The 19,057-nt window shown below is 36.1% G+C and overlaps 2 protein-coding genes across 2 annotated transcripts; one reads left to right on the top strand and one right to left on the bottom strand.

Moving 5' to 3' along the window:
• The first annotated feature begins 9,221 nt into the window (after nt 1-9,221).
• On the top strand, nt 9,222-9,928 carry LOC129951522 (uncharacterized). Its single transcript, XM_056063719.1, has 3 exons — nt 9,222-9,396; nt 9,472-9,514; nt 9,578-9,928. Exons 1-3 carry the CDS (start codon nt 9,340-9,342, stop codon nt 9,826-9,828), a joined length of 351 nt encoding a protein of 116 aa, XP_055919694.1. The 5' UTR covers nt 9,222-9,339; the 3' UTR covers nt 9,829-9,928.
• Nucleotides 9,929-16,091: 6,163 nt separating this feature from the next.
• On the bottom strand, nt 16,092-17,067 carry LOC129951004 (uncharacterized). The gene is made up of 2 exons (XM_056062992.1): nt 16,611-17,067; nt 16,092-16,550 (listed from the first exon to the last, which is right to left on the bottom strand). The coding sequence occupies exons 1-2, from the start codon at nt 16,789-16,791 to the stop codon at nt 16,333-16,335; spliced, it is 399 nt and encodes a 132-aa protein (XP_055918967.1). The 5' UTR covers nt 16,792-17,067; the 3' UTR covers nt 16,092-16,332.
• Nucleotides 17,068-19,057: the final 1,990 nt, after the last annotated feature.

Below are 19,057 nucleotides of genomic sequence, written 5' to 3'. Positions count from 1 at the left end.
AGATTTTCACGAACGACCTTATTTATTTGCCTACCAAATACCAAATTTTTAATTCAGTTGTAAAGTCCAGTTTATGTTATGCAGCTTAAGTTTGGGGAATGGAAGAGTGTGAAGAAATTAAAAAATGTCAGAGGAGTTTCATCAAAAAAATCTTCAACCTACCAATCAACACGCCGAACTATGCATCTACTTAAAAACTGGGTTAACAAAGATATTTACTAGCACAAATTGATACAAGTAACATTCTTGATGTAATGGAAAAAATGTATAAAATTATCCAGCTAAATGAAGATTCGGTTCAGAATCAACTTGTAAAAACAGCTATTGAATGAGAAAGTCAAATATCTTATAGCCAGTTACAATTTAATCTGAGTAACAATAACTATTCCAACGATTCTTTAAGCTACAATGATATTTCTATTTAATTTTCAAAGCAAGATGCGAAGTATTATGTATTAACGGAACACCATACAATGAGAGTATCAACTTCAAATGTATTTATTTTAAAAATGGTAAAAACATGAATTGCTTACTTACTTATATATTTACTTATACTTTTAAAGAATTTATATTTTTAAAGAAGTAGAAAATATAAAGTTTCAAATCTGCTAAAAAATTCGTTTTTTCAAAATATTTATTTCCCTCGCATTTTTTACTGCTTACGTGAATTTCTAGAAGACAAGGTTTTGTTTAAACTTTTCTTAGAGTTCTTATGGCACTATAATTTTAATCCAAGAACTCTAGTCATTTCTAGTTTTTCAGATATCACCTTTGTTCCAAAATTTGAATCTTACCTAAATACCGTACACATACATTTATTTTAAAAAACAGGTGACAGATGCAATCTTCGCATCTTCAGGGTAGCAATTTTGGCCCAATCCTATTTATTCTTGCCATTATTGACGTAAATATGTGATGAAGAGCTAAATGTTTGCTCTTATATAGACGATATAATTGCAAAAGCAAATTCTTCTCTTGGCCTTATTAAACGTTCGACTAAAAAGTTTCAATCCATACTTATTCGTTATATATTACATAAGTCAAGCCCATCCCTGAACATTCTTGCCAGATTTGGTCACCCTTTTACATTACTCACTCAAAGAATTAAAGCAGTACAACGGAGATTTTTTCGTTTTCCTTTCTTTTTAAGAATACTGCTTACAATTGATAAACCCTTAAAGACTTGCTAAATGTCGTCATATTGCTGATAAAGTATTCGTCACTAACTTATCATTGTTGTCATTGACTCATTAGAATAAATAAATTTAAATATACACCAGCGCTTAATACGATCTGCCCACTTATTTGATCTTCGTAGATACCGCACCAGCAATACGGACACTTGAATAAAATCTCCAGAAAGTTCCCTGGCTTAACCTTCTTCCCATTTTAATTTTGTATTTATTTATTATTTTAATAAGGGCGGGTAGAAGCTGTGTGTAGATGGCCTGTGGCACGTATTGCCGTCCTGATGGACCCACAAGTCGTCTAGATCCACATGGTTCAATTAGCATTATACGCCATTTAGCTTGTTAACACAGCCATTCATCCAAAAATGAGCCTTGTCAGTAAAGTGATTTTTCGGACAAAATTGGAGTCCTCTTCCAACCGATTCTCAGTCACCGAAAACACAGCGTTGTCTATATAGTCATGAGCTTTGAGCGCCTGGATCAGTTGGATCTTGTTGGATTGTACGGCGATGTTCTCAGCCGATCATGCGTTCCTTGAATGTACGGATGTTGACTGATTGTTAACTGAACCGGCTGTCTCAAATTTGGACACCAAACGCTAACTAGTCGACTGTGAAGGGCCACCACATCCGACGTAAAATGGGTGCAATGTGCGCAACGTTTGCCTTAACGAACACTCATTTTGATAATTAAGTTTTATCATTTAAACTTGCTGTTCAATCGTGTAATATGCCATGTTGATTGGTCATAAACAACTCAATAATAAACAAAAGATTTGACAGATGTCACCAAAACTAAAATGGCCGCCACTGGGCGCTAAAATTTCAAAATTCTTCTACAGCAACTACTTTAGTCACTAAAAAAAATAATATTCTTAATGCCGAAAATTTTGTTTGACGTATTTCTTTCCCTAGAGTAGATGTTTGTTCATTTGAACATTTAATACCAAAATATGGCTTGGTTAGGGCACGACAGCGTCCAATATTCGGTCGGCACAATCGCCCAACAAATGTAGTCCAATGAAAAACTAAAAAATCTTATCTATTATTCATGTGACATGTAAGAAATATCTAAATGCTGGATAATTTTGTTTTTTATTTCACAAACCCAACAAATCCATATTAGATTAGATTTTTTGAAAATAAGAACCGTACATGGTTAGGCTAGGTTAGGTTAAAGTGGCTGTCCTCGATTGGCACACTTAGGCCACATGAATCTTGAAGCTTTCTTCTAAGATCAATAAACCCAGTTTGAGTCCCTTACGCAACGTGAGAGTCTGATTATGTTTATATGATTCAGATCGTTAAGATCATCGTGCGTTTTTGAGCTAGAGCAAGTCATGCAGGGAAGAGGTCAAAAACTTTTCCTTTTTGAATACGCCTACCTACGTGGCTCACTTTCCTATGAGACAAGACAGTACCCTGTTATCACACCAATTAGCGAACTTATATCCGATTTGATTACTGTACATATCAAGAGAGGAATAATGCCTTACGGAACGGATTTCATAAAAAATATCACTATCCTATAAAGTTTTGTAACTGGTAACCAATTTATAAAATTCGTCAGCAGAGAGTACCGTAAGGTGGTGATCTATTCCCCCTACTCTAGAACCAGGTATTGAATGAAATTCTAATTCCTCACTGGCCTGGATGCGGAGGTTTTCAAAATTATTGCTTATGCCGATAACGTTGCTATAGCAGTTGCAGGAAAACATCTTAACACCCTAAAAAAACTATTACAAAACGCCTTACATAAACTAATACCTTGGTCTTATCGGCGTGAACTGGATGACAATCTATATAAAGTCCAACGTTCAGCTTTTATATGTATACTTGGATCGCTTCGCACAATATCATCTGTGGCACAGGAATTCCTACTCTACCCAACACCTCTTTATGTAGTCAACAAACAAATAGCTAGAAGCTCTGCTATTCAGAAACATTGGTCATTTCGTAATTCTTTGTTCCTACGAACAAATGAAAAGGTTGGTGGGGGCGCCTAAAATTAAGGTTCTCCTAGCCGGGCCACTATCAAATCGCTGGACTCGGCCTCTACAAACTCTATAACAGTTCATAACTGCCGATTTTCCTTTCCTGGGTGCCGGGCCCTAGAGACTATCCAGAAAATTGTAAAGCAGATGAACTCGACAACATATTCTAACAACCGCTGCATGTAAACTGTTGCTAATGAAGAAGGCAAACGTCAGCTGGAAAAACATCACCTCGTGTCAGATCACGAAAAACATCTCGCCTAATCTATCACAAGTAGCCGCTTTAACCTAATTTAACCAATTAATATTTTTTAAAGAGGGTTGTAATGTCATACTTAGAATCCAACTTAAAAATTAATGTATAAAATGAGGTTTTTGGGATAACATCTTTAAGAATTAAAAAAAAAACACTTATTTAAGGCTTCTTTGAGGCTGTAAATTATAAAGGAACGTTCAATCATTTATCCTAAAATCGTTTGTAACAATACAAAAAACGTTTAACATTTAAGGTGGCTATACTTTAAATTCTGAAATTTCTTAGAAGGAAAGTGTTCAACGAATTTGTTTTGCAAAATTGAAAATAAAATCTGCTGTTCCATAAATTTACTATTTTCAAAAAATATCAATATCCAACAAAATGGCAATGAAATATCAGCAAAATTAAAACGCGATTGGTTGTTTCAGACAAGGTCCTAACATTATAACTGAATATTCGAAAAAAGCAAACAAAAATATGCATGTTTTTCAAAATTTTAACCGTAAATAGTTCAATTTGGGACAGATTTGAAACTATACAATCGTGAATGAACATAAGTTTCTCTTTTAAAACGTTTTTGGTATGATTAAGGTAAGATCTAACGGCTTTTCGCCGTACCAACATTTGAAGGGTTTCAATCCAACTCTTTTTTTTTGGGGTGCTTACAGGTTTGTTAAGACTGTTTATTCTTTTGTTTATAAAACTTATTAGTAAAAAATGGTTCAAGATGTCTGACAAATCGTTTTTTTTAGTTTCCTTTTATTTTGGTAATTCTTTTGTTTGACTAACATAACATTGATTTGTGATTTGTTTTTATTTTCGCCACATGAAAAGACTTTAATCTTGACAATCCAATCGATACAACATCACAATCAGCAATAAGATAATTTTATTTAAACGAGAAGTTCTCCGAAAATACTTTTAAATGTTAATATACCTTTTAATTATTACGAACTCGTGTATTTATAAAGTCATAAGTTAGAACGGATAAAATTGTCACGGTAAATAACTTAAGCTTTAAGATATGAAAGAGGTACCGATGACCACATTCAAAAATTGGCTTGAATCATAAATATTATGATTGTTTTTATTATGCCTTTTTTTTAGTTTAAAGGCAGAGATAAGACTTTAAGCTTGTGACTTCTTATAGATAATTAAAATTGAGTCAGAGAGTGCAAGAATAGTACCAGTGTCAAAAGTTTAGTTCCAAAATTTTGCAATATCTCGAGGTTTCATTTATTTAATGAACTCGTACTTTTTTTTTAGGAAGGATAGAGAGGCATTTAAAGAATTTGTCGGTGATCTTTAGTTGTCTTACTTACTTAAGGTTAAGGTGCAGTCCTGTGTGAGTCAAGGCCAACAAACTTCAAGGTTTATGTACTTGTCAATTTTGTCTCATCTACTTATAAAATTTCTTATTTTAATTCTGCTTTTGATATTCTGAACATTAGTTTTGGTTCCTGAATATTTCAATGATGAGGAAAGACAGAGCAAAGTTAAGCATTCTGCATTCATGTAGTACGGCTAAATAACTTATCTTTGTTTATGACAGTACGACTGAAGTTGGAACTAAACATTAAAGAAGAGCCGTCCACATAAACTCATTGTCGTGCCCAACAATTGCAGCTTTCATGCTCTTCGTTAATAAATATTATTCATAATGAATTGCATTTACACGTTAAGTAGGTCTAATTGACTTAAGAACTAAAGTTTCTTGAAGATTTTAAGCATCGCATCATCAATGGTCAGAATGGTGGCAAGAAATGAAAATAGTGGATGATTAATTTTCGAAGTTTTAGTGATTAGGCACATTTTCACCCCAGTGAATTCGTCGATGAGCACAATTGTAGCATTTGCCTGAAAACCAATGGACCCACAAGGATTAGCTCTTTGGTGCCGTGTGGAGTTTATGGACTGGTGGCATCATTAGACAGTATTTTTTTCCAAAATGAGGGCGGACAGTCAGTTACTGTGAATGGTGTTCTATATCGTGAGATAATAATGAACTTTTATGGCCCGAATCGGAAGATTTGGATGTGTACAATATGAGGTTTTAACAGGACGGTGCCACTTGCCACACAGCTAACAAAAGAATTGAGCTTTTGAGCTAGTACGACAAATTCAATGGCCCTATTATCCCACGTAATGGCGATATCAATTGGCCGCCAAGATAATGTAATTTGACAAAGTTGGACTATTTCTTTGGAGTTACTTCCATAAGTCGGTAAATTAACTAAATAGAACCTCAATTGTGCCTCAGCGTCATCGAAAACTTCGACCATCAAATGGAGGTGTGCCGCTGAGGTCTCGGCTGCCATTTGACCGACATTTTGTTCCATACATCATACATAATTGAACCATACCAATGTTATCAACATAAGAAAAAGAAGTAACAATTATTTCCTGAATAATTTTTGCTTTATTCAAAAACATCACCGGCCCTTAAAATTTAATCACACCTTATTTAATGTTGCTCTTTTTTATATTAATACTCGTATGTTCCTTTTTGTTGATTTAACTACGAGTAAATTACATGTTTTTGAATAAAAAACACTGTTGTCAAATAATCAATAAATATCCCACATAAATAAATTTGAACCCGCAAACGGAAAAAGAGCAGTGCAGTTTTTCGAGATACAATTTTTCTGATTTGCCCCACCATCATTATGTTAAGTATGATCGACTTATTGAGCTTGATTTTATTTCAAAATCATAACTTGAAATAATTTAGACCTGCCTTATTTTATTAAATTTACCTATACAAATATTGTAAAAGATTTGAGTTCAATGATAAAATGTGAAGCTCATTTCAAGCTTTTCTACTTTTTCTATTAATGACAGAACAATAAAATTGATTGCTATCTGTAAACCACCCCCCTTATCCTGACCCTTATCTTGTCATTACTGATTTGAAGGGAATTTTGGGTTTTATCATGCCAAAACCTATTTCATATTTTATAGCTTCCTTTCTACATATACATATGAACAGTGCCGTTCAAAAAATGTTGGTCAAACTATTTTTTTTTTGTTTTATCAAAACTGTTGAAATAACAACATACTTTTTAATGAGATTTATTATGCGGTTGAAATCGTTTTATGATATAATAAGCTTTATGAAATTTTTCATAAATGCTCACGTCAGCAAAATTATACCGAGCAGCAGTGATTATACCGAAAAATAATTTTTTAGGTAATTTTAAAGGATTAAAGAAAATACTTTATTGGTGCAGTTTTTTGTTTTTTGATTGCTTCACAGAAACATGGTGTATCTAATTAGCACTTTTTTTGACCTCCTCTTGCTTTTATTCCTGCTGCACATCGACGACACATTGAATGAGATAGGTTCTTCCATGTGGAGCTACTTACCCAAACCTGGAACACGATACCTTAGGTAGGGTTTTTAATTTATCAACAGGCTCTGAGCGCTTCTTCGCAGCCTTAAGTTTCATTATAGACCAAATATTCTCAATTGGATTTGATCTGTACCGTAGGGATGAGAACTTCTTCAAAGTAATTTTTAACCTTAGATATAAAAAAAAATTCCAAATATTATTTTTAGTCATAAGTTTTAGCTTTTTTTAAAGCTTAATATTAGTCAGTCATGGTAAAAACGAAAACAAGTTTATACTTACAATTTTGGCTGTATGAGCATTGTTCTGTTGAAACTGCAAGTGTCCCAAAAAGGTCTAAATTTTTGCATTGACTTTAGATTCTAGAAAGCTCATTCTTTTTTTTATCTCTAGAGAAGCATACCCACACCATCGCACCTTCAGTTTTGGGGGGCATTCGCGAAATGCAATCAGAGCTTAGTCTTTCTTTCGGTTCTCTTCGCTCAAGTATCCACTCATCTTCAATATGGAGCTTAAATTTTGATTCGTCTGAAAAGATGACATTGTTCCACATGTCTTGAGTCCAATTAAGGTGCACCTGAGCCCATAGCATTCGTTTTTCTTTGACTCTTTTTGGTAAGTCCAACTTCATTACCGGCTTGAGTGCTCTAAGTCCAGCTTTCAAAAGCCTTTTTCTCACTGAGCTTGACAAAATTACTTTGCCTGTAGCTCGACACTGATCGTTTTAAACGTCCACCGAAGTCCTCAACCGATTCCGACGACTGTATAACACCAAAAAACGATCATCCACTAGGGTTCGTTTTGGCTTCCCTGAGCCTTTTTTCCTGATAGTAGTCACGGCCTCATGATATTTTTTTACAGTTTCTTGAGCAATACTAAGTTCGTTAGAAACTACACGTGTTATCAAATTGACTTGGCTTCATGTTCCGAACTAATTTTTCCCATTTTTGTACCAGAAAATCCCTTTGGTTGGTATTGGGATTATCGTTGATAACATCAACTTTAATATATGTTCCTATCTAGTGCAAAAAAAAACAGTGTTCTATCTCTATTCACAGATTTGCCAGACTGTGAATCACTTAAATTGAAGTGTATAATAAATATTTAATCGACTCCACGCGCTCTTGTGACTGTGATGGTAAATTGAACAGTGCACTGAACTGGATATTGACAAGGACGCGAGGGTGATCATAACGATCCTTCAAAATCGTCCATTGTCCATACTTTTGCATAATTATGGCCATGAATCTTCAAAGATAAAAGCAACTTCTCAGCACCGCCAGTTAAACTTGACTTAAGGTAGTGCATCTTTTGAATGAAAGAGATGCCTTGCTTCCGACAAGTGTCACAAAAAGATCATGAAAATTTGGCCAAGACTCATAACTTCCATCGAAAGAAGGTATTTTAATAGCTGGCAGGTGAATTTCGTTGCTCTTACAAACTTTTTCTTTTTCAGAGACTTCTTTGAACTGCTGACTGCTACTGCCACCAAGAACTGCCAGCGAATCCAGAAGCCTTGTTTTAAAATCGCAGTATTCTTCTCGAAAATTTTGAAACACGGTTTCATCTTCCGATTGCTTCTTCGCATCTTCATCTTCAGCACCTATAAACTCTTCATATATTGCAGTGACAGATTCCCACAACTCATCCAATAATTTGGTTCGGGTTTGAACGTAATTCACACTAATAGCTTTTCCTTTTTTGCCAACATTTTCTATGTCTTTTTTAAGGTGCTTATATTTTCCGCCTGATTGTTTGCTTGCCATATAAGTTTAATATAAATAGTAATATACAAAAGTAAGGAAATCACTTACTTGTTTTTGTAAAGTGGCTAAAATGGCTCACTTACTTGTTTTTGTAAAATCCTGATGAAGTTGACACACTACAATAATTTGATACGCACACACTTTATTAATGTTTGAGAAAAAATTTTAATATTATTTTGTAGAACGAAGGACCAATTTTTTGGCTGGAAAACCTTGTAATTATTTGTATTTAAATTTTATAAAATAAACTCAAAAGAATTGAAAAATAAAACACAACACAATTTTTTACTTTAAAACTACACTTCTTATTTCTTGTTGAGAATTAAGATGACAATTTGGAATGACGTTTCTATTGACCTTTTTCTGATTGACATTTTGTGAAGTTTTATATGGGCTCATGTACATTTTTACTAGGTGCGTTCGATGACCGTTGTTGAGTAGCTCCGTGCGTTCAACAACCCGTGTGGTTCCTACATTTTCAGAACTCATCTCGAAGTGGTGATAAAATGCTTGACCACAATTGTTCGAACAGCACTGTATATGTTTTGTAGGAACCTCGTACCTATGTACCTTTGCTTTGTCTTTTTTTATCTATTGACGTAGGTGGTAAAATAATAGCCCCATGCACTCTAAATGCTTAATAAAATTTATCGAACACTTAGTGGTTTGATTTCATTGAAGCCGACACGACGACCGACACGATAACAAAAGGGGAAGAAAACTTTCTGTCGGAATACAACACAAAAATCGAAGTCTTTTTTTAAATATTTTTACGACAAAATAAATGTTTGTTTTAGTTCCGATTGTTATAATAATTTCAAGCGCCTCAACAATTTGCCTAGTGAGTTCCAAACATTTATTTTTGTCACTGAAGTTTTAAAAAAATATGCCTTTTATTAAACATCATTTATTCCAGTTTACTTATTGCAAAACCCGAAACCTAAAAAGGGTCGAAAGTCGTACGTATCTGAAATATATTTAACTTATAAGAGTTTTAAAATAACAATTGTTTGAAAATATAGAAGTGAATAATGTGACTAATTCGAGAAGCTTAGCAGGTGCTAGGCGGTCTGTTCCTCCTTCGATTTACATTATTCCAACAACAAATCAAGTGATGCAAATGTATATCGATCAGGTGTCTAATAATGCCGGATCAAGATCAAGATCAAGAAGCGTTAGTGAACAATACAAACCACCTCCAGATTATGGACAAGTTGCTGTTGAAATACCACCCACCTATGAAGAGGCTATTGTCCGGGAAGGCAGACATTAAGCATATAGTCGATATGGAATCTTTATCGATTGAAGTGTGCTTTAACTTTGTAAATGTTGTAATGTATAATAGAAATTAAGTGGTTTTTAATACAAAATTATTTTTAATAAAAAGAAAAGAGTGAAATCTTAATTTACACGTATCTAAAGTACTGCAAGTTTTTTATAAGTTGTATTAAAAAAATAAGCAACTTGAAACAGCTGCACTTGGAAGTTAGTACGATGGAAAAGCTTTTAAGGGCAAATTCAAGTGTGTGGTTGAATCTTCTGGTCTAAAACTAACTTAGCTTTTAATATCGAAAAATAATAATCAGAAATGAACAAATATTATAAACAAATTAATTTTTTTTATGTGCAAAAATTCAAGCTGTTTTGCCGGGCACAAAGGTTGAGCACATCAGTAAAAGTGCAGTCAATCTTCGAAATTCGGATAACTCACCTCATGAGGTTAGAAATACTGAACTACCTATAGAGTCTTAGTTAAATAAAATGTCTAGTACGGATTGTTTAAGATACATTTTTTTACTAAAAACTCTAGATTGATATACAGTCCGTAACATTTTAATAGACTTACACTAAAACTTCATTACAGTTAACTATTATTGATACTTCTTTGATTTGAACATAAGAAAACATATATTTAAAATTAATGTAAGAAGTCTGAGATGAAGAGAGCTTTAAGGAATTCTTTAAAGTTAACGGACTTTGTTGAGCCAAACTCTCTGAATAAGATCAGACGTGAAGTCTGAAGAAGGATTAGAAGTGTATAGAATGATTATTAGTCGAATCCTCGAAAATGCCAGACACCTGAAGCGCCTGAAGCTGCAAAAAACAAAACCTTCACTTATTTTTTTTATTAATAAGCACACACTCAAGGGGATAATACTACCCTTATTATGTAGACACAGTGTGCGCACTAGGAAAGGGAGAGAGGGGTTGAAAGCACGTTTCGGTGCACATTGGTTTTGAATTCCTGACCATTGCAACGGCTGGGAAAGACAGAGTGTGGAAGGCATTCCACATTCGAGTAGTACGGCTAAAGAACGAATGTCTGTACCTTACATTACGAACGACGTTGGACTCGAGGGTATATGATGAGCATTCCTAGAAGCGATAAGAGGGATACATCTTTTGCCCGGCAAAATCCTCATTCAAGCCCTCCAAGTGGGTGCCAGGCGGGCAATGACCACCACAGTAGTCCTGTGCGTTTTTGGCAGGATGGTGATTAGCTAAGGTTGTGGTGGTGTGAGCATACTAGTACGAAAACCGTGCCGAAGAATGAAAGGCTGGGGGATAAACCAGCCGTTAACGAGCTCTTTCGGATGCTGTGGCAAGATCCGTCATATTTCTGCCTTACCCCGGCAAGCGGCTCTGCTGGGGCTGACCGTCTTTCCACACTACTCGTGGGAACAAAATGAAAAATTTTAAGAATAAACAAACAAACAAAACTATAATTAAACAAAAAAATCGCACCAAGGCTGCCAATGCGGTCACATCACCTGAAAAGGCTGTCGAGCCAAAGCAGGTGTGTGAACGTGTTGTCAACCCTGTGGTTGCTACTAGTGGCGAGACTCCTTCTCCCTCTACTAGCCGCAACCTTTACTTGAAGGAATTACCCGTCAGTGGAACAGCTGTGACGCTCGGCAGTCCCAAGGGCGGCAATTCCACACCCCACCTCTTCCCCGCTCCTGCTAGGACGTCGCAAGCGACCCCAAGAAGGGACACCCCATCCGAAGAGACAAAATCTGCGACATGTGGAATTGACTCGAAGGGTGAGGGCACACCCGGATTGGTATCGGTAGCGATTAAATCTGGAGGTGGACCAACATCTGTGACACACGGACATAGCTCTGGGCCGGCCAAAAAGAAGTCCAAGAAGTCACAGGCCAATCGAGACCAACGCAATGCCGAAAGGATTCTAGCCGCAGTCGGTGTCATACCGTCGGCGGAAAGAACAACAGAGCAAACGCGTAAACTCGAGTGGGCTAGTGGCTTTCTTAGCAAAAAAGCTAAACCGACCTGCGGCGACTCAACGTCAAAGCGAGATAGTTCTTTCGAGGGTGACAAGCCCGAACCAAAAAGGCAGAAGTTGCTTTAAAACAGCACAACAGCCGTCAACAAAGATCTCTCCTTCAGCGACGCGCTCAAAGGTAAGATCATTGCCGCGGTCATTGACCAGGAGTCATGTGGATGGTAACATCTCTCATGATCATTGGGCAGAGGTCAAGGCTCACCTCGGTTTCAGATTTTTATCTGTCATCGAGCAAAATCCGGGGCCTCTCCCAGACACAGCCGATGCAGGATGGTACCAAAATCGTATCAAACTCATCGCCTGTGGTGATCAGAGATTTTTCGATCTACAGGGCTGCTGTCAATGGCTTGCCAGAAGTCTGGCCGGTTGCCAAGCTCGAGGTTGTTGCACGGGAGAATATTCCTTGCCGGCCAAGAGCACGTATAATGGTCCCGGCTCTTCACAACTGTCCAGACATGGCCATGAAACTGATCAAAGCAAGTAATTCGGACCTGCCTACTCACGACTGGAAAGTACCACAGGTTGAGAAGGAGACAGTGGGTCACTATAGATCGGCTCTCGTGCTGATCAATAGGGAATCACTGGCTCCACTGGCCGCGACCAAAGGCGTGATTAGGTAAGGTTTTGATGAAATCATGATCCGTATATACAAAAAAGATGAAGATACGCTAAACACGCCCCCCACAGAAGCCTCTTCAGCGGAGGGAAGCGCTTTATTGGCAACGAAAATGGAAGTCGAAGTAATGGCGATTAAAGAAGCACTATCCTGGCTCAAAGAAAACGTTATATCTTGTAAGGATATACGAATCTTCACAGACAAAGACAGCCAGGCCGCTCTTAAATCTCTCGCGTCTGTCTATACAAACTCTCAAACAGTCCACGATTGTCGATCATCTCTGAATGAGATGACGGAACAGTTTAACATTCACCTCATTTGGGTGCCGGGCCACAGAGACATTCCGGGAAATTGTAAAGTCGATGAGCTCGCCAAAAACGGAACACTTCTGCCTCATGTTAGACAAAAACATAACATAGGAACACCACTTGCTACACGCAAATATCTTCTCAAGCAATATGCTCTAGAAACAACAAATGCTAGATGGTCACAAAGTTGCACCTGCCTAGCAACCAAGCAAATATGACCAAGTATTGACTTAAAACGGTCAAAAGGCTTGATATCACTGAGCAGACAAAGTATAAGCTCTACAGTTGGAGTAATAACGGGACACTGCCTCATAGGAAGACATGCTCTGAGGTTAGGGGCTACACAAATGACTTCTGTAGAAGCTGCATGGACGAGGAGGAAGATTAAACGGTGCAACACCTTCTATGTACATGTCCAGCACTCTCCATTAGAAGGAATAACTTCCTCGGTAATCCCTTCTTCGATAACACCAGTGAACTGGCAACGATTGACACAAAACGTCTCTCTAACTTTATTAAAAGTACAAAATGGTTTGTTTAAATTCATTACTCTCCCATGAGTTACCTCACTAGTGGTATCACAATGGACCCTTGAGGTCTACGTGTGTCAATGACATCTGGACAGCCACTCCAACCTAACCTAACCTATCTCGCTGTAACGATACAAGACAGTATTGGGTTTTCAAAGTATTAAATTCCATGCGGTTTTTATTCCCCATTTTGCACTGCTGTTTAGGTCGGAGTTTAATGAGCTTATCATATTTTGTCGTTGCAGTTCCACATCCGAAGAAGAGGGATATGAATTTGAAAACGAATATGAAAAGCTAAGAGCACTTTCGTCAGCGAAACAATGTATTGAATTAGAAGTTGCAGACAGGAACAGAGCCCTGGGGCACACCAGCATTTATTATGGTCTTCACACTTTTATTCGAGACCTGAGGAGTAGGACAGATTAAAAACCTTATGCAGTTACTTTGACAGTGTTGAAGAGCACCTTTTCAGAACAATAGCAGGGATATCAACCGGACCAGCGGTTGAATGTATGTTAAGATCTTTTAAGACACTCGCAATAGTAAGAGTGCGAAAAAATATTGGCCCATAGAATCACTAATGCACTCGATGATATTGGTGTCATAACACTCACTGGCAGCGTTGAATTTGCGACGAACTGCAAAGATAGCTTTCTCTAAAGAGCTAACATATGGAGTGTCATTGACAACGAGCGTAGGAACCAACGAAGAGGAAGAATTCCTCATGTTTTTTTTAACAAATGACCAAAAATATGTACCGTCTTTGGGACATTGCAGTATTTTTTGCCGTAACTTTTGGTCATGTAAAAATTTGTTTCGTCGAATATGGGCGTTGAAGGCCTTTCTGGCTTCTTTGAAATTTGTCCGGCTTTCCTCAGTAGGGTTGGCTTTATAGCAACGGAAACTTACTTCTTTGGCCCTAATAAGCTCTCTACAGCTCGCAAACCTTAGGTCTCATGCTTTTAACCCTGTGCGGGATAAAAGTTCTCATTCCCAGGAGAAATTTTGTGATCAGCGCGTGCGTCAACGCCTTTATCGAGGAAGCATAGTGACCAGTTAAAGATCCTAAAATAATTATTAAGACCATCCCAGTTGGCTTTCTCGAATTGTCACAATGGTCAGATGTGCCTAGAGGAGTTAGAACACTCATACTGTACTTACCAGGGTCAGAGGTAAGAAACAAGTCAAGAGTGTTTTCTGCTCGACCTACCACGCCCGATATACGAGTGGGCTCGTTGATCAGCTCAGCACACACTCCTTCTGGTGTTGTCTGGCCCGAATGTTGAAGCCAAGAAGAATTGTATACATTGAAATATCCCGTAACAATGATTTCAGTGCGAGGATAGGACGAAACAATTCTTTGGATGGAAACAGAAAAAGCATCAAATTCACGAGAAGTTGACACTCTGTCTAAATTGGGGCTTCGATAAAGGAAGCAATAGTGAATGATTTGCTTTTTTATGGAAAATTTAAATCACAAGAAATTAAAGAAGGGATTGGTGCAGAGACCATATTGAGGTAAGAGCTGATAAGCAACATCATTCCTAATGTAAGTGGCGAGGCTATGGTGGGACAAGAATAAAGGCACCAAGCTATAAACATGAATACTTGGGAATTTTGCAGACATTGCAAATAAAAAATACTGAAAACCTAAACAGACAAAAGACCCTAGAAAATATCACTGAGTTGAACCACAGACTGATATTCGATATGCGTCACTACTAGTGTTATGCCTTAGTAGAATCCTCCCCTGTTAGTGCAAAACAGTAAACATTTTTTTAGTTTACTCACCGTAACAGTTTCAAATCACACTGACATGACATGCCAAAAAACGCACTTAACAGTTACGATTTTCAACAACCATTTTTGGATTTTCGAAGCTTAAATGCAACAATTTTAGTTACTAAAGTAGCTTCCGGGGTGAAAATGGCCTTTCTCATTATAAATAAAGTGGCACGAGATTCCTTTGAGAACGAAGGCCTACTGTCTTCAGCTCTCAACGATTCATTGCAGGAATGGAGGGAACCTACTATTTTAAAATCGAACCCAAATGGCTAGTTTGAGAAAGCACTTTTCATGACACGAATTACTCTTGAATGATTTGTTAATTCCTCGCAAAGGGCAGTACCCGTGAAAAACCCTATGTCCTCTGGCACAAACCATTACAAAACGGGCACTACGGGCCTTATGATTAAAGACGATTTTTGAATTTTAAGGACCAGATCAGCGAAGATCAATCGACTGGAATTGTAGTGTTAATTTAATTTTAAATTCATAAAGATCTAAGTCTTTAGGCAAAGTATGATATAAGTTGATTGTGGTATCTTTTATTCCAAATAAAGTAATCGACAAAATTGTTTTACGAAAACACTAAGGATTACAGAAGCAATATTCTCATTTATTCTTTAGCAACGCATACGGTTTCGATTCATCCCATTACTTACTTGTCCCTACGGCTCAAAATTATTCACCAATTTGCAAGCTTCTACAGCTGAATTTTCACCGTTCTGGATTGTCTAAAACTAGCTTCAAATGCTTTAGTCGATAAAAATTTCTCCTTACTTAAAATACTAAGAAGCTATTGGGACTTTTTATTTCTTGAAAACTCTAAACTCACACGAATATTCTGTTAAAAAAACTGTTAAAAAATTCGAAGAAAAAATATTTTCAAATCAATTTAAAACTGTTGAAAGTTATCTGCATAAAATATTATTTTAAAAAAATCGGGAACAAAAACAATATTTGAAAAATAAAACTTATCTATATAGTGTATTTTCTAAATAAGCTGGTTTTTATTTTATTTCAAAATATGTACATAATATGGTATAAAATAATAAATAACAAAATGTATTATATAAAACTTTGTATTTATAAATTTATAACAATATTTTGTTTATGATCAAAAAGCAAGTAGTAGTTAATTCACTTCAGCTGAATTTAAACAATCAGGTCCCTCGATATATCGTTAAAGAATATTTAATAGTGAAATTTAATTTTTGTCAATTCAGTGAATTTTTGTTTAATATTGATTACAGAACATCAAAAGCTCTCCCATTGTGCACGGTTTTCTACAACAAACACTGGCAATTCGTTCACCAAAACTGGCAACTTCAGGCCCATATCGCTTTCTTCGAGTTTTGGCCAATGAGTTTTGTTGGAACTGTGATATCATTGGATAATCTTCAAACGAAGATGACATTTGGTTCTCGGAGTCAACGTAGTTATCAACTGGTTCAACTAAATTTTAAAGTATTATTGTTTTTTTATTAATTTAAAGAAAATACTTTTTCAACATACCTGATCTTTTCAATTTAGCTCCAATTCCATAATTACAAATCAAATCCAAGGTATCACTCAGCTTTTTTTCACAATAGCTTGTATCTGATAATCCTTGAGCTGGTAAAGTGCTTACACCGATTATAACCAAAACCAATATCCATCGGAAAGATGAGGAAAGTTTTACAAAGATTGAAGACATTTTGGTGTGGGATCCGTCAAAGGCAAGAGTTAAAACAGTTTTAATGGAGAAAATTTAGGTGTTTCAAGTATTTATACTTACTTATAAATTCGTGTAGGAAGTAAAAGACTAAAAAATAAATTTGAAAAACCCTTAAAAATATTGTTTGGGAACTTATTTACAATTCAAATTAGTTGCAAGTCTTGTTATTATGTATTGAGCTCTAAAGCTCTGTATTTATTTTGTTGTAATCACTTTTAAAGAAAAAGGGTTGTTTCTAAGAAATAAGTTGAACGATGTCCTAATACTTCTTGACATATGAACAGCGTAAAACGTGCGTTCAATGAAGAAGAAAAGAAATATTGACATCAATGTGTATGTTTTAAAGGAATTGATTTTAGATATGGTTTTTAAAATTGAGTGACAAATTAAAAACATAAAATAAACAATTTAATTTTTCAATTTAGGTTTTTTCCTTTCAGAACGTTTGTAAATTTCAATAAATGAAATAAGAAATTTAATTTTGACAGTAACTTGATTTTAAAAAAGAAGAGGAACAGTTTTTGAAACGTGTGGAATACTTTGCCCTTTGTTTTTATTATTAAATGAAATTACGAGCGTAGGTGTGTAGATTTGTTTAACCAAATAACTATAATATTAACTATGAGATAATAAGAAAAACCCCCTTTAATTCAATTCATATTGTCAACTGCTGATAAAGTTATCTTAACCAGGAAAGAAGAACTAAAATTATATTTAATGTGGGATCAAATAATTTTATTCACTTGTGTCATATTTAAAATAAAAACAAAATATAATTGACAAAATAATCTACAGAGCTTATTCTTCTTTAATTGATTGATCCAGAAAGTTACTTATTTAAATATATAGGGTTCTCCATTTTGCGGTTTCAGAAATAAACGTAAATAAAACACATAGCTTAGATGGCTAGGTCATGTAGAGCGGATGGACATCAACGATCCAGCCCGGAAGGTCTTTGAATCCAATATCGAGTAACGGCGCAGTACAGGAAACCGCGACTCAGGTGGCGCACGCAGGTGAGAGAGGACCTCAACCAATTTGGCGTGCGAAACTGGAGACAGCTAGCTAGGGACCGAGCTGGCTGGAGACGCTTGTTGGTTGAGGCCCAGGTTCGCCCCGGTTTATAGCGGCACCTTAAGTAAGTAAGTAAAACACATATAAAATATTTGTTTTCATTGTATTTCTTTTTATTATAAATTTTGAACATTGTTATTATGTCTGAATCATTTAAATGACCACCACGCGAATTTCTACAAGCCTCAATTCTTTTGAGGTAATTTTCTACTACTTTTTGGACACATATTGGTCGGTATTTCAGCCATAACTTGACGAATATTGGTTTTTTAAAGTGGTGAAGAGTTAAAGGTTTATCAGTTGATATTGCCTCGACGAAAAATTACGCGCCCAGGAAATGTCTTTTGCAATTAAGATACATATATTCACTCGAGTTGTGTGGTATGTGGCACCGTTTTGTTGAAACATATTCTGCAAGTCGTATTTTTCTATAGCAGGCAAAAAAAGTCGGTAATAATATGACCATAACGCTCCTGATTAACAGAGACAGTCGTTCCATCGTAGTTTTCAAAGAAGCAAGGCCTAATCACACCTCCGAACCAAAGAGCGCACCAAACAATGACTTTTTGTGGATGTAATGGCCTCTCTTAAGAACTTGAAAATTCTAAGAATCCCAAATACGACAGTTTATTAAAAAAGCATGTGAAATGTAAAAAATGTGCTTCATCGCTGAAGAAAATTTTGTTCGAAAAATCTTCGTAGACGGCACAGTGGACAGTGGGTGAGTAGACAAAACTCTATAAAATCTAGGCTAATGATTTTGGTAAAATTTTTAGGAATGATAGCCAATAGCAAGACAAATCTATACCAGGAAGAAATAAATGTTCATCAAAAACACCTTCCAATGAAACTTCGTAGTTTTGTATATAGTGACTTTAACTAAGTAGCTGCACCATTGCATCCCCATTTGGTGTGCAAGATAAGATGCTGGTCTTGGCTCACCGTTGTCATTTTTTTTGAAAATTCTTTTACACGTGTGATCTATAAGTTCCTGCAAAGGAACGTAGGCAGAAGTTTCAGTAGCAGTCGAGTTATCCGGTTAGTAGTTATGTCTTGCTTCTGTAACTTTCTTTTACGATGTGCCCAATTTCATTCGTAGCTTTTCAAAGAACCTCATGCTGCTCTGTTGTCAATTTTCCCTGAAAGCCCAAGGCAAGAGCAGAATCAGCAT

The sequence above is a fragment of the Eupeodes corollae genome, chromosome 3, assembly GCF_945859685.1.
Source record: "Eupeodes corollae chromosome 3, idEupCoro1.1, whole genome shotgun sequence".
Lineage (NCBI taxonomy): Eukaryota > Metazoa > Arthropoda > Insecta > Diptera > Syrphidae > Eupeodes > Eupeodes corollae.
This window is presented reverse-complemented; position numbering and strand designations above follow the sequence as displayed.